General features: G+C 38.4%; 1 protein-coding gene across 1 annotated transcript in view; it reads left to right on the top strand.

The window, feature by feature from the left end:
* Nucleotides 1–868: 868 nt before the first annotated feature.
* LOC131313716 (DNA polymerase epsilon catalytic subunit A-like) overlaps nucleotides 869–24495 on the top strand; it is a 34103-nt gene continuing 10476 nt past the window's right edge. Inside the window, exons 1-35 of the mRNA XM_058342176.1 lie at nucleotides 869–1190; nucleotides 1417–1482; nucleotides 1590–1649; nucleotides 1730–1825; nucleotides 3246–3406; nucleotides 3728–3816; nucleotides 3923–4140; nucleotides 5881–5967; nucleotides 6061–6195; nucleotides 7310–7432; nucleotides 8393–8476; nucleotides 9899–10063; nucleotides 10288–10464; nucleotides 11851–11964; nucleotides 12358–12462; nucleotides 12815–12933; nucleotides 13020–13161; nucleotides 15792–15886; nucleotides 16044–16149; nucleotides 16281–16360; nucleotides 16480–16656; nucleotides 16815–16902; nucleotides 17063–17143; nucleotides 17283–17426; nucleotides 19619–19714; nucleotides 19919–20119; nucleotides 20568–20622; nucleotides 20726–20868; nucleotides 20938–21407; nucleotides 21967–22111; nucleotides 22216–22413; nucleotides 22527–22601; nucleotides 22904–23094; nucleotides 23664–23847; nucleotides 23950–24014. Of these exons, the coding sequence (XP_058198159.1) occupies nucleotides 1026–1190; nucleotides 1417–1482; nucleotides 1590–1649; nucleotides 1730–1825; nucleotides 3246–3406; nucleotides 3728–3816; nucleotides 3923–4140; nucleotides 5881–5967; nucleotides 6061–6195; nucleotides 7310–7432; nucleotides 8393–8476; nucleotides 9899–10063; nucleotides 10288–10464; nucleotides 11851–11964; nucleotides 12358–12462; nucleotides 12815–12933; nucleotides 13020–13161; nucleotides 15792–15886; nucleotides 16044–16149; nucleotides 16281–16360; nucleotides 16480–16656; nucleotides 16815–16902; nucleotides 17063–17143; nucleotides 17283–17426; nucleotides 19619–19714; nucleotides 19919–20119; nucleotides 20568–20622; nucleotides 20726–20868; nucleotides 20938–21407; nucleotides 21967–22111; nucleotides 22216–22413; nucleotides 22527–22601; nucleotides 22904–23094; nucleotides 23664–23847; nucleotides 23950–24014 (4700 nt within the window). The 5' untranslated portion in view covers nucleotides 869–1025. The remainder of the gene's footprint in view (nucleotides 1191–1416; nucleotides 1483–1589; nucleotides 1650–1729; nucleotides 1826–3245; nucleotides 3407–3727; nucleotides 3817–3922; nucleotides 4141–5880; nucleotides 5968–6060; nucleotides 6196–7309; nucleotides 7433–8392; nucleotides 8477–9898; nucleotides 10064–10287; nucleotides 10465–11850; nucleotides 11965–12357; nucleotides 12463–12814; nucleotides 12934–13019; nucleotides 13162–15791; nucleotides 15887–16043; nucleotides 16150–16280; nucleotides 16361–16479; nucleotides 16657–16814; nucleotides 16903–17062; nucleotides 17144–17282; nucleotides 17427–19618; nucleotides 19715–19918; nucleotides 20120–20567; nucleotides 20623–20725; nucleotides 20869–20937; nucleotides 21408–21966; nucleotides 22112–22215; nucleotides 22414–22526; nucleotides 22602–22903; nucleotides 23095–23663; nucleotides 23848–23949; nucleotides 24015–24495) is intronic.

Genomic DNA, 24495 nt, shown 5'->3' on the forward strand with positions numbered 1-24495 from the left:
GCTGATACATAACGTAGACTACTACTGCAAGTCGTATGCATACCTTATCGTAAGAAATAACCTAAATTTTGATATGGTTAATGTCATGTAACAACTTTGAAAAATGAACAAAAAAAAATTCATGATCAGGATCCTGATGACGATTGAATCCCGTTTCTTCTATCATCTTTCTCTTGTTTTGCGTTAAATTTGTATGGAACCAAATCTTTGGTGGTATGCCATATACAAGATCAGACAAAAGAAGTCCAGAATATCCAAAGTCATAAAAAGTTAAAAACCACCCAAAAAAATCGGTTTTACGAGGATTAAAAAAAAAAAAAACTTGTTTTACCTCCGACCCATTCCTGTCTTTGACCTCCCTGCCCGATCGGAGCGGGTATTTTCTGATTCGATAAGCAAATGGGGCAGGGATGATATTTATTTCTCCCGCACCGTTTTAACCTAATCCAACTCCGATTATAGGTATTTATATTTTTGTATGTATATGTCTAAATTAATTTCATTTTTTTGATATAATAAGAGCAATATACCAATTACGAGTAAAACACTAGTTTATGTCCCTATTTTTTTTATATTAATTTTTAACTCTCATCAATTATCAATATCTTGTTTTCTTATCAAAACACTCTAAAAAGAACAAAATTGGTCAAATTATTAAGGTGAATGGGGACCCAATTATTCCCCGACTCCGGTGGTTCCTCTCCGATTTCCTTTGCTCCGACTCCAATATGATATAAAATGAGGCGGGTTTGGACGACACTAAATCCGAATCCACCCCGCCCCATTGCCATCCTATGGACCTTTCCTCGCGCCTAGACTGATGTCCCTTTTCGTCATTTTGCACAGCAACTTAAGCAAAAGGGCGGGAAAACCTTTCAGCATATCACTCCTCCCTCCCCGATCCCGCCCTCTTTCCCTCTCTCTAAAACAGTCTCCAAATCCACACCCTAGAGCTGAAACTCTCCGCCTTTCTTATTCTACGAAGTCTCGAGTCGCCGATTAGGGTTCCGCCGGACTCCGAAACGATGAACGGCGAAGGTCGAAGAAGAGGAGGAGACCGACGAGATCTAAGACTCTCGAAGCAGCAGAAGCTCATCCTCACCGCCGAAGAGCAACTCGAGTCCAAGCTCGGTTTCGATCTCTTCTCCGAAGGCGACAAGCGCCTCGGCTGGCTTCTCACCTTCTCATCCGTGAGTCACCATTTCAATTTCTAAACCAACAATCCCTTAATTTACACTTGCTTATATTCTGTTACGGGAGCGCAGAGTGAGGATCGAGAGCGAGAGTGGAGGGCACTAGAAAAGGTCTATACCTATTAGTGAAACAGCATCAGAACGTGTGCAATTGACATTAGGGATTTGTATTAATTTGGCATTAACTGCAAGTTAAATTCAGAGTTTTCTGCTCTATTTGCAGTCATCTTGGGAGGATCAGGATACCCACAAGGTCTACAGTTGTGTTGATCTCTACTTTGTTTGTCAGGTGAATGAATTAGTTGTGTTATTTTTTTGTATGAGTTTCAATTTGGAAAATCACAATTTAGAAGATTATACTCATTTTGCTAATTACTAGTTCGAATTTGGGTTTAGGACGGCTCTACTTTTAAGACGAAGTACAAGTTCCGGCCATATTTTTATGCGGCTACGAAGGTATGTGAAGTGTGGCAAAGTATAACTTGCCGAGTTAATTTCGTGTGATTGCAGCTTTCATGACGCTGTTGATTTTGTAGGATAAAATGGAAATAGATGTTGAGGCCTACTTGAGAAGACGGTATGAGAGTCAGATTGCTGATATAGAAATTGTAGAGAAAGAAGACCTTAATCTTGTAAGCTGGGTTATTCTATTGATGTCATTGGCTTTTTAGTTGGGGTATCCTATCTATTTTATTTCTTATGATCGCCTTAGTTATTTGAACAATTGATGTTACATTTCTTGTGGCTACACAACTATAGTGGGAAAAAGGGTTCCATTGTTTATGAAATAGGTGGTAAAGCTGATATATTAAATTTTGCATTTATAGTAGTTATATGATAATTAATTACTCCATTTCTATTTACTTGGTATTAGAAAATTCTTACATGCGGTAATTGGATTATTCCCGTACCGTGTTGAAGAAGCGAGAAGTGTCATTGTGTGATTGTTCGAGCTTCTGAGTTCAGAGACATATTGAGCAATATTAGAAGCTTTCGTTTTGCGGGAGTATTGGGGCTGCATTTTGACCATGTTTTGTTTTTTATCTCCTATATTTTGGTATTAGCTTTGAGTACGATGGATCATTCAGATAAAGTTAACCTAAAAAGCGGACATGATGCTAAACATATTTTCCTCATACTGGTCTTAGATGCTTGAAAAATTGGATTAACATGTCACGCCATGACAACCTGTTGGGTGACAGTGAGACTTGAATTCAAACCTAGGGAATATAAGAGTTTATAGATTTTTAATTGGTGGCTGAGGTAAGAAAAATTGCAAATGTAGTTGCAGTATTGATTGCATCAATAGTTGTTGATATATTTGGTTGGAATTCTAGGCATTGCGTGTGTCAATTGCTTGTGGTGGGTTAGTTTTTGTTTTCATCTTCTGCTTACAAATTCCTGTCGCCCATCAAGCCAGGATTGTACAACCTCAGGCCATGCTTAACGAAGTAGATGAGGTATCCCTTAACATGTTTTAAACATACTAGGTTGCCCAGACGATTTGGGAGCGTGTGGGGACCTGCTGCATGTTACGAAGAGGAGAGTACTAAATTAAATGGTAGTTAATGTTCTCCAACTTGAGTTGGTTAGATGTGATAGTGGACCTAGGCACCCGTCAATATATGGAGGAGATAAGTTGGTATTGTTCATAACCATTGTGCACCGCCTTGTATGAGTTCAAGTGTACATATGTATTAGTTTCATGAGACCAGAAAAAAGGCATTTGGCACGTGCAATCCACACTTCACGTGCAAGGTTGGCAAATACCTACTACTTTAACTTGTGGTTGCTTTCTTTGTTTCTATGCACTAAATTTAGTCAAAGTTGAAAAAGTTTAATTGGCAATATTCACTAAGTATTATCTAGGCAAATAAAGGATGCTAAATCCTTGCTGAATTTTTAAAATTTATTCCTGTAAGATTAGATCTATGGTTAAACAGTCATTTGCTTATTCAATGTTTGATGTGAATTTTTGTCGGAGAGGTTTCAACTTACTATGGGATCTTTCCCCGAAACCTCATTCTCATTGATTTTATATGTTGATGACAGAAAAACCATCTATCCGGTCTACGTAAACCTTATCTCAAGATATCCTTTGATACCGTTCAACAACTGATGTGTGTAAAAAGTGATCTTATGCATGTTGTTGAGAGAAACCAGGCAAAACTCGATGCTGCTGAAGCTTACGAGTCCGTATTAACAGGAAAAAGGTAACAACTCTAACTGTTTTGCTACATGCATGTAGCGGCAAATATTTTATTCAGACACTTGTATACACATATAACTACTTATATGAACAGCCCTGGTGTTGAGACATTAGGCTTGGTTGGTTTTGGATAGGTACACTAGCATGGGTTTGATCTTCATACACAGACACAGACACAGACATAGACACGTGTACCTCTCTGGAAAAGAGGTTGCTTATCCATTGGCAGTAATATATGATTGTTTGTTCACTTCTTAAATTCACATAGCGACAAGTATGAAAATGTGTTTTGCAATCCTGAGATGTTTCAGTGCTTGACTTGCAGCAAACAACGACCGCAAGATTTCATAGATTGTGTATTTGATCTTCGGGAGTTTGATGTTCCTTACCATGTTCGTTTTGCTATTGACAATGGTGAGTTACTTATCATTGAGTTGATTGCAAACCGATTTCAATACTTTCCAAAGGTGCAATTAAATTTCCTAGTGTGTGTTCTTATTCAGAATTCCATATGAAACAGATGTGAGATCTGGGCAGTGGTATGATGTAAGTGTATCCAGTGCTGGGGTTATGTTGGAAAGGAGAATCGATCTCCTGCAACGTGCTGAAGTTCATGTTTGTGCATTTGATATTGAGACCACCAAGCTTCCTTTAAAGTTTCCAGATGCTGAGTATGATTTAATAATGATGATCTCCTACATGGTTGATGGGCAAGGGTATCTAATTATTAACAGAGAGGTGCAGACAAACAACTAATATACTTCTTATCTATCTGCGTGTTCTCTAAGCTCTTACAAATTCTTATATGCACCTTGAATTCCAAATTCATTGCACAAACTTCTTTTAATACTGGCCCTATTGTATTGCGTTGTGGACCCCTTTGTTTTCTGTTTCCGTGTTTGACACAGTTCCCATTGGCAGAATTGGTGTACCCATGTATAAATTTTTTTATATGTCAAAGACTACTTTTCTTTTTTAAAGAAACTATTGATAATTGTTGGTGCTTTACGGAGAAGTTCAGAAGACAGTGAGCCGTTTTCTTTGCTGCCCTAAACATTTGTATTGTTGTATGAAGATGATTGCAAGTAGAAAATGGTGTCATGGTGATGGATGTTCTGGTACTAGGCAGAAGAATTTACTAATCACCGTAGGAGAGTAACTCTTGTATACCAACAATGGTTACAAGCAAAACGGTTATAAAACCATTTCTGGCAATATTCTCCTTGTTGAGGTAAATTAGAGCTGAAAGAAATAATAAATTGCATGAAGATGTAGGCATCTTCTATAGGACAAGTAGGGGAAACAATTCCCCCAAGTTATGTCACCCAAATAAGATATGGCAGCAGAACAATGGGTTATACAGGGCAGATTTTGACCTGGTTTGTCACAGGAAAGGCTGGCTAGATATTAGCCTTTAGAGTTTCATAATGTGCAAGAACATGATGAGGTTTTGAAGTTGTGAAGTCAACCTCACGAGGCTGAATGCTATGCATATAGTACGCATATAAACTTCCAGAAAAGTCAACTAACGTCCTCCCAGTGCATTCAACCTAATCCTACCACCTGAATAATCTACTGTTTAGCAGTTCTACTGGTGACACAGGCGTTAGTCTTAGGAAATATTACTTCCTCATATGGAAGGGGGTGTTCATGATTCTTAGATTTGGGAGTGATTGAAAGGGATTTTCCACTCAACACCACTATATGTAGTATATATTTCCTTACCGGCAGGGGCGGACTGAGGGGGGTGCAAGCTGGCAGGCCCTGCACGCCCCCCAATTATCCCACTAACTATACTATATATTCAGGTTAATTTGGAAAAGTTCTATAGGATCAGTCCCTGCAAGTCTCTTTAGTGAAAAAAAAGTTTGATACAGTTTCTATATATGTTTGAAACCCCCCTTAAAATTTCAAGTTATCGATAATTTTTGGGTTGTGGTTATAAAATTAGATGTGATTATATATATGTGGACAATCTCGTCTTCTTTTGAGAACTAGTAAGTAGCAATATTTATATTATAGACTATAGTTCTTGTTCTCAATGTAAAAATACCTGTGATTTGGGCCCCCTCTTTGTACAAATCCTGCGTCCGCCACTACTTACCGGCATGGTTTCTAATTCTGGTATCATTCATACTCTCTTATCCTCTAGGTAAAACCATAGCCTGTAAAACTAGTGGATATTATATTTCTCATTTAATTCATGATGATTACTCTACACCTTTGCCATGGACCGCGTGGCTGTTGCAACTACTTCGGCATTCAATGCTACTCTCATTAGCTTCTGTAAGTTTTGATAGCTAGCTTACTATACGAGGAGTTATTTAATTGAAAGTTCCAGTAGTATTCCTTGTAGGCAATTGGTACTTTGATATTACATAGACATCGTTGTTCGTAGAATTGCAGTATGTGCTCAATGGTAAGATTTTGCATTGGCAAGGGATAGCAATATTTTAACTCCTTTTCAATTTTCTCTAGTGTGTAGGAGAAGATATAGAGGATTTGGAATACACTCCAAAACCAGAATTTGAAGGTTTTTTTAAAGTTACCAATGTGAAAAATGAGGTAACGTGTCCTCATATTTTTGATGGCTCCATATCCTAGTTACATTTTCTGATGCCAATTTTGTTAGTGCTATGGATTTGGTTCTTCTTGCAGGAAGAGCTTCTTAGACATTGGTTTGCCCACATGCAAGAGGTGAAACCTGGGATATATGTTACGTACAATGGTGACTTTTTTGATTGGCCATTCCTAGAAAGCAGAGCAGCCCATCATGGGAGTAGAATGAGTGATGTATGTAGCTATGTTTTCTCAGTAGCAGATGATACCATGTCAAGTATTTTCCGTTTGAGATCATTCATGTTGTTGGAATAACCTATAGTTGGTCAAGTTGTTTAGCTTTGTGTTTGCCAGAATGAGTAAGTATAATTCATCTAATCCATGCATGGCATGCAGTGATCTGTCAGCTTCCTTCTCACCTGTTAAATGGTGTAAATTACTAACAGCATGAAGAGATTCACTTTTCAATCTTTTCATTCTGCATCACGTGTAGCAAGGCACATGGATAATAAAATTACATCACATTATGTTTGTTGATAGATAAGTTTTGACAGCTTCGAGATTAATTTTGTTGGGCCTATCTACCTTGTTTCGCTGTTATACTCAGTTATAACTTATATAGGATTAGAGAACATCTGCTGTGCTTCTTATTACTATGATTTTTTGACTTGGTGCATGTGTCAGCATGAACTAAGGTTTAACACTGAAAATAGGACTTGCAAAAAAAAACTTGTAACCATGCAATGATTTAAAATCACTAACAAATTCTTGTATTGATGTAATAATCTGAATTACCATTGTCACACTTAATGTTATAATGCTTATGATTGGGTTCTAATTGCTAGTTGATTGTTAACCACCAACTCATCTAAAAGCTTTATTAGAGAGAGGGACAACTTTTATTATTTTATATTCTAACATGGCCCCTCATGTGTAGCTAGGCTTTCCTCCATAAGCGGGCTAAACACGTGTAAATTTGGATCATTAGGTAGGCGGTGAGGTTCGAATACAAGATCTATTGCCTTCTCTGATACTGTATTAGATTGTTAACCACCAATTCATCTAAAAGCTTAAGTTGTTAGAGAGGGGCAACTTTATTATTTTATATTCTCAACAACTAGCAATTGGACACGATGCTGCATTACTGGTGTTTGCTCAACCATGGACTTCCCATATTGACCTTCATGTTGAATTCAACTGGACTTGCTTTAAGTGTGGTTGGATGTTGGCTTGTCTTTGTAGTTTGTACAACCTAGTGAAACTATATTTCATTTCCTTCAACTTTGAGGGACATGGATCATGATTGAATCATGTTTGTTTCTTATTTCCTTTCTTTGGGAGTATGTAGGAGTTAGGATTCAAATGTGACCAGAATCAAGGGGAATGTCGTGCCAAATTTGCTTGCCATCTGGATTGCTTTGCATGGGTCAAACGTGATAGTTATCTTCCCCAGGGAAGCCAAGGCTTAAAGGTGAATATTAACAAATTTCTATCATGTCCTTTGTTTAGTCTACTTTGGATTTTAATGTTTTAGACTTTTTGTTTTTGCTTTTGGGTAAAGCCCAGTGATGCGACCTTTCACCCAATTTTCCACTTTATGATGTGAAACCATTTCATTGCAACTTACTTTGACATTTAACTAGATGGTCATATTTTGTTGTTGTCTTGTATGTTACATGGATCCTTCATTTTGGTTCAAGTATCGGTGTCGATGTGTCCAACACCATATCCTTTTGGACACTCGGATCCTCTAATTGTTAAGATAGTTATAGAAAAACAATATCAAATTAGCTAGAAAAGCGATATTTCGAGTATTTCACATAGACAAGAAATAGGGAAATAGCAAAAACATTAATTTTCCTTACTCTTTTTTGTTTAAATACATTTGTAAACATAGTTTATGGTACATAATCTGAGAAAATTAAGCAATATATAATACAAACAAGAGTTCAGGACGTGTCCCCGTACCCGTACCCAAGTTGGAGACATATATCCACGTATCCTAAAATTTAAGTTTAGGAAGGTCCGACGCTTGGACTTGCACCCGCACCCGATATTCGCACCCGAGTCCATTTAACATTGGTTGTCTCTCCTTAACTAGACGGTTGCTGAACGAAATAGATGACTGGGAAGGGTCTCACATATAACACCAGAGTACTGGGAAATTGTGAAAGGTGATGATGTTGATGATGGTTTCAAGCATGATTTCTCACCATTCAATTTTAAGGCTACGTGGTTTTGAGAGGAAATTTTTTTCCTATTATCTTTTGGGGTCAACACTAGTTTAATGTTGTCGCAATTGGGCAATATTTTTTTCTCTCCTATTCATAGTTATTAATATACTATCTTTGGGAAATTGATGCATCCTCTGCTTAGATGCATTATTTTATGTTGGAAAGCTAACATATTCAACTGCTTGCTCATATTTTAGGCTGTTACCAAGGCCAAATTGGGTTATGACCCATTGGAGGTGAATCCAGAGGATATGGTTCGTTTTGCAAAGGAGAGGCCCCAGGTATATCATTATGAGAAGGTGTATTGCTTGAATGATTTTGATAGTAAGGGGGAACACACATTACAATTTGCTTATATATTAGGCTGTTAGCCTGTTACCAAGTCCAAATCTCTCTTTTTTAATAAAGTTTTCTTTAGGTACAGACAAAAAAACCAGAGGATAAAGATTAAGCTCCTCCATCTATTTATATTAATAATGTGTTGTTACTTTGGCACAAATACCCTTAACAACCCTAAACACCAATGAAGTTAAACTGCACCATGTATTGTGCAGTAGAATGATAATGCGAATTCAATAGACAAGTAGCAACTATGGGGAGTTCCAGCATGCTCCAGAATGCACTACTGGTTGTTGGTTGCAATTTGTTTGGAAGTGGTTGGTTTCCTAGTCTTTATCCGCCACTGGCTTTGTGTGTGACTGATGTTTGATCTGGCTTTAGTTGGGACTCATTGCAACATCTATGAAAAATTTAGTAAGATGTATCAAAACATGTAGTAGCATATATCGCATTCTTGCCATGTTTTTTTGTGTGTGGTAATCTTTGATTTTATTATGCTCAAACAAAGGGAACAAAGGCCTAAGCCAATACTGAGCAGTATACAAACTCACTACACAAAGCTGTACAAGAAACAGAAATACAAGATCTAACTACAACACATTGCCTCAAGCAGCAAAAATTCTGAATGGAGCCCTCGATCTGATGGAAGCAACCTATTAGAATCGCTCTTCTTGATGCTCCTCCAAGAGACCATACAAGCCCTAACATCCTCCTCCATTTTATTGATCAAGCCTCTCACATCCCTGCTCTTATTCTGAAAAAAAAAAGACGAAAATTCCTTTCCCTCCAAATTCAATACAGAGAGGCAGCCAAAGATACCCTATATACTGTATGCTCCAAGGATTTGCCTGCCTTGTGAGAACAAGCCCAAGATCTTTCCTCAGCTAGGCCCAAGCACACTTCTGACAACATTATTCTCACCCAGGAGATAGTCCCATATGGACAAGCAAAAAAAAATCTCATGGAGAAACAAAGTATGCACATTCTTGACATGTTGTGTCCTTAGTTTGATTCTTTTAAGGATTGGTGTGTACATACTTTGTTCTGTCAATGTAATCCTTATGTATCTGCATTTCTTTTATGATAATCGATTTCCGTGTGTTTGGAGTCTTTTAAGGGGCCCATTTCCTTTTCTGGCTGCTGACTTGATCAAGTTGATGCCTCAGAAAGGCACTTTCCACATAGTTTCTTATTTTGTTGGCGGACAGTGAGCATTGCATTCTTTCGATTAGAATAACCACTGTTATTGACTATATGTCATCCAGGAGTAATTAAGTTCTCAAGCACTTCATTTTTTTGCTTAACTTTATATTATCTGGACTGTTTCTAATGTTTTCTCTTCTTTGTTCATATTGTCAACTCAGATGATGGCCTCCTATTCTGTTTCAGATGCCGTTGCAACTTATTACTTGTATATGACCTATGTCCATCCATTCATTTTCTCTCTTGCCACAATAATACCCATGCCACCAGATGAGGTTTTGCGTAAAGGAAGTGGAACCCTTTGTGAGATGCTTCTTATGGTTCAGGTTGGTTCTCCAAAACATGAATTACAGCTGGTTCAAACTGTGGCCAATTTCTTTTCATGCGCTTGGTTGAATTTCTTTATATTTGGCTTTGCACTTGTTTTTATTCTGTTAATTGCATTTCACCTATTTTTTGTGGGTAACATTTGCGTTTCACCTATGGCTTACTTTGGGTGACTATATCTCTGTTGGTTACCTTGATTACTTTACTTCTATCATATTTGCAGGCATACGAGGCAAACGTTATTTGTCCTAATAAACACGAATCGGATCCAGAGAAGTTCTATAGTAATCATCTCTTGGAGAGTGAGACATATATTGGTGGCCATGTGGAATGCCTGGAAAGTGGTGTTTTTAGATCTGATCTACCAACTAGTTTTAAGCTTGATCCATCTGCTTATGAGGTATATTCTTATCTTTCACTCCCATCCATACTTTTGAACAAATTTCCTTTGGTTAATTTCTAAATGTCATAGACGAAAGTTTTACAGACATGACTTTTTTTGGATACACCCTTTTCATCACTTGGGCAATAATCTGATAACTGGACCAGACCCTGATATACTTGGTTCCAGTCCAGAAAAACCACTCGAACTTACTCAAAAAGGTCAGAGTAGTTTCTAATACCCTCCTTAAACCAATGCTTGACCTGTGCATCAATGATACTCGATGGTGGTTGGCTCTATAATCAATCGATCCAGCACCAAACAGAAAATAATGTTGTTAACACCTCATTGCTTGCCGCCAGATGGCTTCTCTAGGGGCTGCCTTTGTACATGTGAACCCCATATAACTGCACTATATGAGCTTCCTGGTTCTTCATATAATTCCCCAGATGTTCAATCGTTGTTAATAGGTTTTCAGGCGTGGGACTCAAGTGAAGTTTTCACAGCCCAACTTGTTACTGGTAATAGTGCAGCTTTGATGTGGGATTACAAAACCATCAGTTCCTCTCATTTCTGATGAATGTTGGTGGCCATGCAAATATTGATTCTTCCTTCCCATGTTATAAAAATCATGTCTGTGCTAACTGCAGCAGTCATTTTCAGGCCTCTATTTATTCTGAAAACTAACTTGACCAGAACAAAAGAACACAAAATATTTTCTAAGTCTAATAGATGAACCGAAGATGGTGGCCTGATTATTACAAAACCTCTACAAAGGAGAAGAAACAACAATGTTGAAGTCCAGAAGGAGAAAGCAAACCCATAAATTTCAGAGGTTGTGTCCTTTGGCAGATCGAGCACAACATTCGTCCCAAGGGAGAGAAATACCCCAAGAGAAACCAGCAACTTTGATGCCAAGAAAGTACGAGAAGTGCACCTAAGTCCTTAGTTTGAAGTTGCTGACCTACATGACCTTTTAGATCAGCAATACCAGTAGAGCCATCACTAGAGATGATAATATCATGAATATTGACAAGAGTTTTAGCGTCTCAGTTGACTGTTTTCACTTTTTATGCAAATTAGTAAGTTATTAACCTTTTTGGCTACATGGAAAATGCGTCAATAATGTTTGAAGATCCGTTCGTATTCTAGTCTTACACTGTGTCATGTTTTATGACCTGGTAACTTTCTTATGGCGTGGGTGGATATTGGTTGAATCATTGTTGATATTGTGTATGAAGCCATTCAGATGTTTCCCAAGTTTGAACCTTCTCTTTTTCTGTGTCCTTATTGGTTTCTGTCTTAACACATTGCTGCTTCAGATATTTCTTCTATTATTTCTTTTGATAATTTAGCCTCATGAAAAGTTTCTAGATATGTTGAGGCACTCTTTTTCTTTTTCAGCAATTGATCAATAATCTTGATCGGGATCTGCAATATGCTATTAGAGTGGAGGGTAAGATGGACTTGGATTTGGTTTCAAATTATGATGAAGTGAAGAATGCCATTATGGAAAAGGTGCTGCCTCTCCTACACAAACTAATTTGTCATCACTGATGAATCATCTTTCGCTGCACATGTTTTTGATCCTCCTCTAACAGCTAGATTCTTATAAATAAGGAATCATATGTGTAATATTTTACTCACTTTTTGATATGTGAAAATGGCGAAAGTAATAATCAATACTTACATTTTGCTGTTATTATCGCTGCACATTACAAACTACAGTGTTTGTGCTTCATAGTTCTCTGAAACTTGCAATATTTGCTAATAGTCAGCTTTCTTTTTTTCTTCTGAAAAGAGGTCAGCTAAAATTGTCATCCAATGGTTGACATTTGAGCCAGGCATGGTACTTTATACATATATTCAACCCACTGTCTTTTTTGTTACACTTTTCTTTCCTATTTGCAGCTTATGAATCTGCGAGATGAACCTATACGTGAAGAATTCCCACTTATTTATCATCTAGATGTGGCTGCAATGTACCCAAACATTATTTTGACGAACAGGCTCCAGGTATGCATGTTTTAAACTTTAATTTTTGTCCTCGACTAGAAATGTCTCTAATTCTGTTAATAAAAAAATTAGGCCTTTGTCAATCTATTAATGTTTTAGATGTCAGACTTATGCCTCTAGACCGAGTTACTATTTTATTGGGTGGCATTGGGGTGCGTGCAGATTTTGATAGGTGATGTTTTAATCTTGTCTCTGTTGTTCAGGAAGTAGTCTTGGTATATATTTACTTTTCTGGCCAACTTAGGTTTTTGAGTTTTTATTAGAATATTTTGAATAAGTGGCTTGAATTTATGTTAGGTGAGAAGTATCTTTGCAATTTTCATTTGTGCTGATTCTGTTTGCGCAATTCCAGCCACCATCAATTGTCTCAGATGAGATCTGCACCGCATGTGATTTCAACCGGCCGGGCAAAACTTGTCTTCGGAAGCTTGAATGGGTCTGGCGTGGGGAGACATACACGGCAAAGAAAAGGTGTTTTCAAATCGTTTATTGTTGGTAGTGCTATTTCATTAGGATCATAACTAATTATTTTTTACTTCTGTTTTGGGTAATATCAGTGATTACTTTCATATGAAGAGGCAAATTGAGTCTGAGTTTGTTGATAGTGGAGATGGCCAGATATCAAAATCCTTTCTGGATCTACCTAAATTGGAGCAGCAATCAAAACTCAAAGAGCGCCTAAAGAAATACTGTCAGAAGGTATATCTATCACCTGTATAGCAGGGACATGGACAATGGACATGGCAAATACTTAAACGGCATATGGAAACAGAATCATCTATTTCTTATAAAATAAGTCAGTGTACCTTTTTTGCGTATTACATAACAAATATTTGTGATTAATTATTGTCAAATATGTTACACAAGCAGCTACAATATTATAAGTTTCTTTGTCTTGACTAGAAAATTGACAAAAGAGGAAGGTGATACTCCAGAAATACGATGTACATTGTGGGCATGCGTGCCCTTTTCTTCTTTTTAGGAAAAGGATTCCGTTCCCTTCCCAAGGAGAGAAAAATACCGGTTCGCGGGAGCGCTTTTTAGCTGGACGTCAAGCGCTCGCGAAAATACAGAGTTGCCACTCGGGTTTGAATGTCCGACACCCAAGGAACCATATTTCGAAGCACATGCCGCGCTGATTTGAAAGAGGTGAAGGAACCAGTCCGTTATAACCATATTTGGGTTCGGGAGTCAGGTTACGAGAGGGGAAGGGTTTTATGGTACCCCTCTCGCCCAATTCAGAGATCGGTCTCTACTTAGGCATTTGCGAAAGATGTTTGTTTGCGATTCTGTTTGATTAATCAATTTTTAGCCATTTAGGGCGGGGAACAGTTTAATGGGGATTAAAGCTGTAACATGTTTGCAAGATGTGAAAGATAGCATGGATGAGCAATTAGTATAGGATGAAAACAAACTACTGTGGGAGTTTAAACAAACTGGGAGGCCCCTGTTTTGGAGTGATGTGCACAGAAAGAAACCAGTATGCACTAAACAAGTTACTGCATGCTGTTAACTCCTGCGCGCACAACTCCAAGACACGCGCGCGCCGGTGAGCTCAAACCCACAGCTCTTATTCTTAAACCCTCTGGGCTTTGGAAGGACCAGTGCACACCCAGGACAAACCACGCAGTTTATAGGCAGCATAATATACAGTTTAAAGCAGTTTAAAGCCTTACAAATTAATAAAACACCCCATAAACAGTGTGGGGACAAAATAATAGCCTAAAACTAAGCTACCCGTGCAAGGCCACTCACTGGTCAGAGGCAAACTATCGCGCGACGGAGCCATTTTGGCGCTCGAGGGTGTGCCCTAGCGCTCTGTCGCGCGATGGTGCGCCCTGGCGCAACCAGACCAGTGCTTGGTTTACACATTTCTGGGTTTTGGGACAGGTCCAGAATGATCCCAGGGGTACCCCAAAACAGCAGAAATACAAATTAACTACATACTAGCAGTTTCTAACAAAGGAAAGCAGTAAACTGGTTTTTAACATGCTTAACAGTGATCTATAACATAATAAAGCACAAAACAGTAGGAACCAATCCCCACGCGGACCAGCGAGCACAGACTAGGACAGTCGCGCGCGTGAGTGGGTCCGTCGCGCGCTGGTTCATACCACAACGGTTTTGAAACCTTGCCAGCTTTAGGACCAGGACTGGTATTGATTACTAGCCTTGGCCTTGCCAGCCTCCCTCAGGGATCAGAACAGAAAACAGAACAAAGGTAAGCTATACTTTCGGTTTTGAGTTTGAAAGAGTATTTGAGCTTTTGATGTTTGAAGTTGATTGGGGTGTTAGAGGATTGTTGCGTGTGAGAAAATGGGGAAGAACAAGCTATGTTCTTGGATGAGGTGTGAGAATGAAGGATGGTGTGTGTAACCCTTCTTCAAATTTTTTGAACCTTTTAATGGATGAACAAAGGGGGTATTTATAGGGAGGAATGGTGAATCTGGTTGGTGCCAGGAGAGGAGTTCAGCCAGTCCACGAGGCTGGCTGAAGTTGCATTGGTGGCCAACTGTCCTCCTTCAGAAAGGTTGGTGGTAGGTTGGACTGTCGCGTGACGGAGTCAGTCTGTCGCGCGATGGTGCGTCTTGGCGCTCTGTCGCACAATGGAGTGAGTCGGGCGCGCGATGGTGCGCCCCGGCGCGGGATGGTTAAGCCCTGGCGCGCATCAGTAGAGTTTTTTGGTTTTTTGAAGTGGCTTGGGCTAGGTTAGGTTCAAGGGTTTTGCAAACACTCAAAGCTCAAACACGCTATCATTCCCAGGGTGTTCTTGATCCATTTCATCATCGGGGAATCAAAAATCGTAAATAAACTAATCTGGAAGCCCAGATTGGGGTGTCTACATACATAATAGATAATCCTATACTCCAGAAATATGATGTACATAATGGATAATCCTCAATATATTTCTTACCATACAAGGACGGAGGTTTAGCTTTTATTATGTTTCCTTCCGCATGTTTTTCATTGCATGCTTTATTTTGGGCATTCATAATTATTCGTTCTTTAAAAGTATTTCATGACAGTTTTTGAACAATGTTCGATACCATTCTAACTAGGAGACATCATAAACTGTGTTTGAGAATGAGAAAACATCATCTCAAAGTATGGAGTTTTATTCTTATTTGATGGCACGCTTAGAAGTATGTGGATATCCTGTAGAACATGTTTCTGGATTTTCTAGGAGACTCTGAGACATGTTAAGAAGTGATACATTCCAGCATGGACTTTTCTTCTCCTTATTAATGTCCCTGCTGCCTAGTTGAGCAATATCACTAAGGAAACTGTAAAACAGCTCCTTACAAGCTATGTTGAATTGCCTTTGCTAGGCTTATAAACGGGTACTTGACAAGCCAGTAACTGAGCTACGAGAAGCAGGGATCTGCATGCGTGAAAACCCTTTTTATGTTGACACTGTCCGCAGGTAAGAAGATTTTGTTCTATTGTCATCCTTGTATTGACAATTACTCACTCATTGTTCAGGGCATTTGTAACAAGCAATGAGCAGGCAGTTATTTGCTAGAGTACCTAACAAAGAACTTGTAGATTGGCTGATAGATATTGTTTTATTCTTCTTTAAGCTTCCGAGATAGAAGGTATGAATACAAAGGACTCAATAAGGTTTGGAAGGGAAAGCTGTCAGAAGCAAAGACAAGTGGAAATTCTATAAAGATTCAAGAAGCACAAGTACGATTGCAAGAGCTTTCTTGTTTCTTTTTCTTTCTCTTCCTTTTATCAGCTTAAATATTGTAACCTTGAGATGGTTTCTAACCTTCCCGTAGTCACTAGTAACTGGCCTTGCTTATTATTGGTTGCAGGATATGGTAGTACTTTATGATTCTCTACAACTGGCTCATAAATGTATTCTCAATTCCTTCTACGGATACGTCATGCGAAAGTGAGTTTCTATTAATATTGATTTTTGTGATTAATACATGGTTGGTAACTTTGGTTTCCTGTATGGCCCCTTTATGCATTTAAATCTGTTCTTTGTACTTTGTATGGTTTTCATTCCAGGGGTGCAAGATGGTACTCTATGGAAATGGCTGGAGTTGTTACATATACTGGTGCAAAAATAATCCAAAATGCACGTTTACTCGTTGAGAAAATTGGACGACCACTTGAATTAGACACTGATGGTATCTGGTGTGCTTTACCTGGATCCTTCCCTGAGAACTTCACTTTTAAAACAAAGTATGCCTTTTGTATTGCCCATCTACATGACAATTCGTTTAATCTTTTCCCTTTTGTGAATTCATCCTTGTCACTTTGGTTTGAAAGAAATGAGCCATTGTTCCCTTATGCATTGTATGAAGACACTGAATTTTTTCTTTCTGGTACATATAATTCAGAGACTCAAAGAAGAAGCTGACAATTTCATATCCTTGTGTTATGCTTAACGTTGATGTTGCAAGGAACAACACAAATGATCAGTACCAGGTCAGATGAAATCGAACTTTCTTGACTTCTATTCTCCTACATTCCGGAGCATTAGCAAGAGTTCTGCTTCACTCAAGTTAAATATATTAAGTGTGTTAACTTTCTGAAGCATAATGCATATCTCTGTATATAACTCACTCCTTGCTGCTATTTCTTGTAGACACTCAAAGATGCGGTTAATAAAACATACACAACTCACAGTGAATGCTCAATTGAATTTGAAGTAGATGGACCCTATAAGGTAAATACGATGACCATGACCCTTGATGCTAATGTCAAACATCGACTTTGTTATATATAGTGTTTATCTGTTTATTCATTTGGTTGTTTGTCTTCATCATATCCAAAGTTATTATTTTGGTCCCATTTTTGGCATGTAGGCAATGATTCTTCCAGCTTCTAAGGAAGAAGGAATTTTAATTAAGAAGCGCTATGCTGTTTTTAATGATGATGGGACTCTGGCAGAGCTTAAAGGTTTCGAGATCAAGCGTAGAGGTGAGCTGAAGCTCATCAAAGTTTTTCAGGTACGTCTGTTGCTTCCAAAATTGACTGAGTTAACCCTTTTACACTTTGGTATGCATTTTGGGGGATATTTTAATCACGTTATATGTGGCTTGCATTAGTTGAGGAATTCGTTTAATCATTATATGAGATGTAGTGGCCTAAGGTGCTTAAGATAATGACTTTGCTTGAACCCGTGCACCAAATGTCAAACATGAAAAATCTTCTCTATCATAGTTTACTAATTTTGACATCTTCTTGTGACTTTGAGGAAGGGACACTATCCTGAAGTAAATGTGATAGAGGTTTGAGTATAGGTATTTCTGCATTTTACAAAATGGGGTTCAAGCAAGGTAAGTTTGGAATTTGTGTCGTGTAACTTAATAGAGGCTCCCCTCTCTTCCGAAATTCGATTGTTTGCTGCCATAATAATGTTAGCTATGATATAGTTGTGGTAAGGGAAGATATCAAACTAAAAAAATTGTCTTGGAGCCTTTATTTTAGCTTAAAGAACTTTCTCTTTGTCTGTAGTATGATGATGTAGTTGTGGCGTTATTGTATTCCATAACTTCCAAAATAACTGCATCCTTTGCTTGTTCCTGGAATATATGTAGGAACTTGAAAATTTACAACCACCACCCCAATGATGAAATTTTTCAAGCTCATGCATGTATCATTCTTACATGACAAAACTATGGCTTGGCATGCTCTTTTGTAGTCTACAAGCTGAACCACTGCAACATACTTATCTATTCAATGGCATTATGCTTGAATTGGCTTTAGTTAAATAGCATTACGGTCATCCTAATACGTGTATAATTAGCATTGCGATATCTATTGACTTTATGGGGCCAGCATCCACCCTGTACTCGAGGCCCCCCCTGCTGGCGCAGGGTAAGTGTAGGGAGGACTAACCACCTCCACCTGTTGGTGCTATATGGGCAGCATTGTGAAGCACGTAATGTTCGCCTGCCGTTAAGCGCAGGGCTTTGCGCTGCCCTTTATAAGATTAAGATGCGTCGTCCCCTAACAGCAATTGCTTTTAGGTGAGTTGGTTAGCACTTGATCCAACAAGTGGTATCAGAGCGAGGTTACGGGTTCGAGTCCCAGGCTCGTGTTGGGGGGAGATTGTTGGCTTTATGGGGGCCAACATCCACCCTGTACTCGAGGCGCCCCTTGCTGCCCCTGGGCAAGCGTAGGGAGGACTAACCACCTCCACCGGTCGGTGCTGTATGGGCAGCATTTCGAAGCGCCTCATGTCTGCCTGCCGCTAAGTGCAGGGCTTTGCGCTTCCCTTTAAAAGATTAAGTTGCTCCTTCCGATCCAACAATATCAAACATGATGTGTAAGCATCAACACATATGGGACAGAAGCTATGGAGTCCACGAAGATACATTAAGTAATGATGTGATTCCCTCATTCATTTATCCTAACCATTCAAATAGGCTCTTTTGACAAATAATGACGACAAAATGTTAAAGATATCCAAATGTAGAAGGTTATGATAACCTACTGTAATCCTTGAAAGGCTCATTCCCAAAAGTACCAAATAAATGCACTAAAAGTCTAAAACAAGATCAGCTATGGGCTCATATCCAGATGAGTTGGGCCTTCACCCGTTGTCCAATCTCAAGGATACTGGATGGGTTGTCTATAGCGTCGATGTCACTTAACTCATGGACATGGGCTGAATACCCGTTGTCCTCACCAAAATATAAGCTCTATTACCATGACACCATCCTTAAGGTAAAACATGAAAAGAGGATCCTCTAGCAATTTGCTAGCAAATATTATCTCAGATTGCCCTATTGCCACATATGTGATTGCTAGCCAATGAATATCACTGACTGTTTCCACCAGCTAAACACCAGATGCAATACAACTAACAAATAATTAGGTGACATCCCTTCCTGTGTACTATGGATAATGCATGAATCAATGACTGAATCCATGGTCATCATACCGTTTCCCAGGAGAAAGGAAGGAGCATGAGGAGGAAGTCGGAGAAAAATTGTCCCCTCAAAGGTTTCTTGACTTTCGTTATTTGCTGTAATGTCCAAACTCCAAAGGCGTTGCCTACCCTGGGATTTGGTGCTGCCATATGGTTTATGCTCCACAAGTATTATAGTGTCTTGGGATGCTTTCTGTTTGTATGTGATTTGCAACTCTATGTTTAGATTGTTAACTTCCAGCTTGAAATACTTCTTGCCTGCAGGCTGAGCTTTTTGACAAATTCCTTCATGGATCAACCTTAGAGGAATGCTACTCTGCTGTTGCATCAGTTGCCAACCGTTGGCTCGATCTTCTCGATGTATGTAAAAATAATAAAAAATGAAAACCCAAATAAACTTGTTTATGTGTGGCAGCAAAAAGCTCTGTACAAAGCATCTTCTAATATTTTTGACATACTATTACGATTAAATATTTCTTCTTGTGGGTATGGAAGAATGTTGATAATTTTATGTTTGAGTCAAGTATCAAAAGAGGAGTCATAATCAACCTTTAATTTTCTCAGAATCAAGGGAAGGATATTGCGGACAGCGAGTTACTTGATTATATATCAGAATCAAGCACGATGAGCAAGTCCCTAGCAGACTATGGCCAACAAAAGTCATGTGCAGTTACCACTGCAAAACGTCTTGCTGATTTTCTTGGTGATGCAATGGTCAAAGACAAAGGACTGCGTTGTCAATATGTAGTTGCATGCGAGCCAAAGGTAAACTGCATGTCTTCAACTTAAACAGTCTACAAGTTTGTGGATTGCTTAAAAGATCACAAGAAGGCTTATCGTTTCTTTCTTTTGATGGTTCTTGTTTTGTTTCTTTGACTTTATTTGAGCAGAGTTTTGTCTAAGCAAACAAGTTCTTCAATATATATTTCCCCTTCATATTTATTTCTTTGTACTTAAATTAGGTTCCAACAAAATGAAACACTGTATTAGCTCACACTATTGCTTGAAGATAATCCTACTATGCACGTGTGGTTGGGGCCTAGAAACTTGTGTTTTGTTGCTTTAAGCTTATTGTCTCGTTCAGTGCTGTGTCTGTGTCTCATATTCTTGTAATATTACATATCCTAATGACAATTCATTGGCATGGCTTTTGCTTTATTATGTAATTTTTTTTTTTTGATTCCAAGGTTGTTTGTAATGTCCATGCAAGCAGGGTACACCAGTAAGTGAGCGTGCTGTCCCTGTTGCAATATTTGAAACTGATCTTGGTAACAATTTTATTTAGTTGTCTTGGTTGGACAATATTCTTTTGTTGTTTTTGCACAAAAGAGAAGTAGTACTCATTTACTTTTCTATATGTGTTTTTTGCAGAAATAGTGAAGTTTTATGTGCGGAAGTGGTGCAAGGTTTCATCAGATGTTGGTATTCGCTCCATTATTGATTGGTCCTATTACAAGCAACGGCTTAGCTCAGCAATTCAGAAAATTGTTACCATTCCTGCTGCAATGCAGAAGGTGCCAATACTTGCTCATTGTTATCTGTTGGAAACTTGTTCTCGAATCTAATAGTTTGTTGGACTTCAGGTTGCGAATCCTGTACCTAGGGTAGTTCATCCAGATTGGTTGCATAAGAGGGTTCGTGAGAAGGAGGATAAATTTCGCCAGCGGAAATTGGTTGATATTTTCAGCTCATTGAAGACGGATGGTGACATTAACATGAGTATTGGTCCTACGACCACCAATCAAATAACAGATGAAAAGAATCTTGCTGATCTGGAGGACTTTAAGCACGGAGGTGGAACTTCTATCACCAGACATAGGCCTATTGTTCGTTATGAAGTCAATAACAGATTGCATCTGGTTAAGGCAAGCTGTCAAGAAGATTCTCCACAGAAACAAAGCGAAGGTGGTGGAAGTGTGCGTCAACCATTGTCACCGCTGCACCACAATATCATAAATGTTGAAGATATTGACAGAAATGTGGATTATCAAGGATGGCTTGAGGTAAGGAAGAGAAGGTGGAAAGATACTCTCGAGAAAAGGAAGCGGCAAAGGTATGCTATAGCCTATATGTTGATCTTGTCACTCTTCTAATAAATTGGATGGTAGAGATCATGCTGAGAACACTCAGTTTTTTGCTGAATTTCCTTCTGCCGTCTCTTCCATGATATTTTATAAACGCTAGCTACAATTATAGCACTTAGTTATTTCACTTGTTAAAAAAGGTTTCAATAAATAGTAGTTGTACAGTTCTACTTTTTTTTTTGGGGGTCAGCGTACAGTTCTACTTTTTTTCACCATCTAGGGCTTCCCTCTGGGATCAATCCTCCTGGTTAGGTGCTGGCCCGCGAGAGTACGGTCCTACACATAGTCCGGAAAGATTCTCTTACTTTGGGGCCCACAAAGAAAACTGCTTTCTTAATTCTTTTTGGAAATTTGTCCTTCGAAAAGGCAAAACAATCAACTTACTCATCTGAAAAAACTGGATCAGTTCCCTTATACACTTATTCCACTATTTTATTGGTTTGTGTAATCACGAATTTGGCTGTTGGACTCTGTTACTGAATGTTTGATAGGTTAACTACTAGTCGTGAATCATAAATAATTTGTCAGGTTGGGAGATTTGAAGGCACTAAACCAAACTAATGGTGCTTTTGGGATGCCTGGAAAGACAAATCAGAAACAAACTCAGAGAAAAACTGGGGTCAATTCCTATTTTGAGAGGCAGGAATTAGCCCTTATACGCTCTCACTGGCAGGTGATGTATTAGTTACCATTGTTGAGAATGACTTTACTGAGTACATGTTTCTGTTAATGCTGAATTAATCATTGTCTGATTCAATTAATCATTGTCTGATTCAGATAGTTCAAATTGTACCGAGTTCGCAACATGGACAATACTTTGCCTGGGTTGTAGTAGAAGGCTTCATGCGTAAGATTCCTATTGTTGTACCCCGAGTTTTTTACCTCAACTCTAAAGCTCCTATAACAGCAGAATTTCCTGGAAGGCGTGTCAACAAGATTCTTCCTCATGGACGCCATAGCTATAACCTAATTGAGGTACGTCTGTTGTTTGCAAACTTGAAGCTGGAATTGCAGTACATCAGAATCTGTTCCCGGCATGAAAGGTTTTTGAGGTCTTATTTGCTTATTATTTGTATTCATTGTAATAGGTCAACATTGATGAAGATCAATTTAGGGCTGAAAGCAAGAAACTTGCTGCTCATCTTGCAGATCCAGAAGTTGAGGTCAGCATACTCAACCAGGATATCCGCAATTGATGGACACGATATTAATTCAAATTGCTTACCTTGAACACTATTACTGGTCATAAGCTTTTCTTAGTTTTCAGGATATGAGTGGTATGAAGGTTTTTTTCTGTAGAAAAAATGTAAATGTCAAGGAGTTCCTTCTTGCATTCATCTTTGTGTTTGGTGTCCTAGTTCCTCATTAGAGCAGGTTTTCTGAATGTTTTTTTGTTACAACTAGTTCTATTGTGTAGTTTGATTACAACACTATCAATTCGACTTGAATTGCTGCATTTGACCAGGGAATATATGAGACAAACATGCCATTGGATTTTAACGCCATCCTTCAGATTGGTTGTGTTTGTAAACTGGATAAAGCAGCTAAGAAACGAAATCCCCAGGATGGCTGGACTCTGGATGAATTACACATGAAGACAACAACAGAATGCTCTTATTTGGAACAATCATTCTCTTTCTTCTACGTGTATCACAGGTAAATTGTGGTTTTACAAGAAATCTGTGACATGAATATGCTCCATTTGGTTTCCCTTGCAACTTTGTAAGAAATATTATCATTCGGGTAAAACTAGAATTTTAACTTTGGTTTCCTCTATGTTTATGTATTTTATGGATTTTGTTGCAATTGAGCTTTTGAGCTAGAAATCTCATGCATGTAATAAGGTCTGAGCACTGGGACTATTTTGGTACGGTATCCCTAGATGTAGGACGCATCATATTTTGCTTTCGATCCATTCTCATTTCCGCATAACAAATTGTACTTATATTGTTACCTTTTGTTTTTTTGTGCATTAGCACGTGACTTTGAAATAGAGTTCTCAGATATTGCTAGTCTATGTATATACTTAAAGCTGACCTCCTATTACTACTAAGGGTTGAAACATGTTTAGAAGGGTAATCAGTCAGTCTTCCGGAAGCGTCTTACTTTCTTCTTGAGTCATGCAGCTTTTCTTTCTATTTTTGGGACAGGAAATAAAAACATGTGGGAGAAGGAAAAAATGCATCATTCTTGTGGTTCTGACATTTGTTTTTCTTTGATTTCAGCATCTCCGAGGGACGGGCTATATATGTTGGATTTTTTCCTGCATCTAGGACAATATCAGTTGTGGTGGTTAATCCTTTCCAGAATAAGGAACTATCACCACATATTATTGAGAAGCAATACCGTGAAGCTAGTCAAGCATTGTCAATTGAACCTCCCATGCCTAGAGATAGTACCAATTTTAAGGTGAACCTTTATTTTTATTTTTGGCACATAACTCATTTGCATATGCTTTACTATGTTGGAGTTAGTATCTTTAGTACTTTGTCTTTTATGCTTTTTATTCAGGTGGATTATGTTGGAAATGTCAAGGATGCCGAGAAGATTATACAAAGGATAATAAATGAATACAGGTTTTTCCTGTTATTCATTGTTCTCGATATTGCCAATCTTTCCAATATTGATATTCAAACCTTATTTAGTTTTACTGTTTACACATTGGCCAGCTAAGAAATGTATGTTTTGCAATGTGAATCATATAAGGTATTGGGAAGTGATTAGTTTTTTTTTTCTTTTGTTACCCAAAAATAATATTTAAGGCTTTCAGTTGGTTATGTTGGACTTGCTTGGTGACATCAATTTGAATGGTTGTACATAAGATGTGGATCTGGATAGTGTTTCAACTTGAAAGCGGGAGTTGGAAATGCCAATGGGTCTTTTGAGAATAATATTTCCTAGACTTCATGATTCATAATAGTAAGATACATAATTTTATGAAAATTTGGGTGGATTCCTACGCAAGGGGTGTATTGACTTGTAAAACTTGTGAATCGTTGGTAATACGATATGAATGTCAATAAGAGAACCTCGATGAATTTTACGTTTTTGTAAAAC

Source organism: Rhododendron vialii, chromosome 13a (assembly GCF_030253575.1).
Source record: "Rhododendron vialii isolate Sample 1 chromosome 13a, ASM3025357v1".
Taxonomy (NCBI): Eukaryota; Viridiplantae; Streptophyta; class Magnoliopsida; order Ericales; family Ericaceae; genus Rhododendron; species Rhododendron vialii.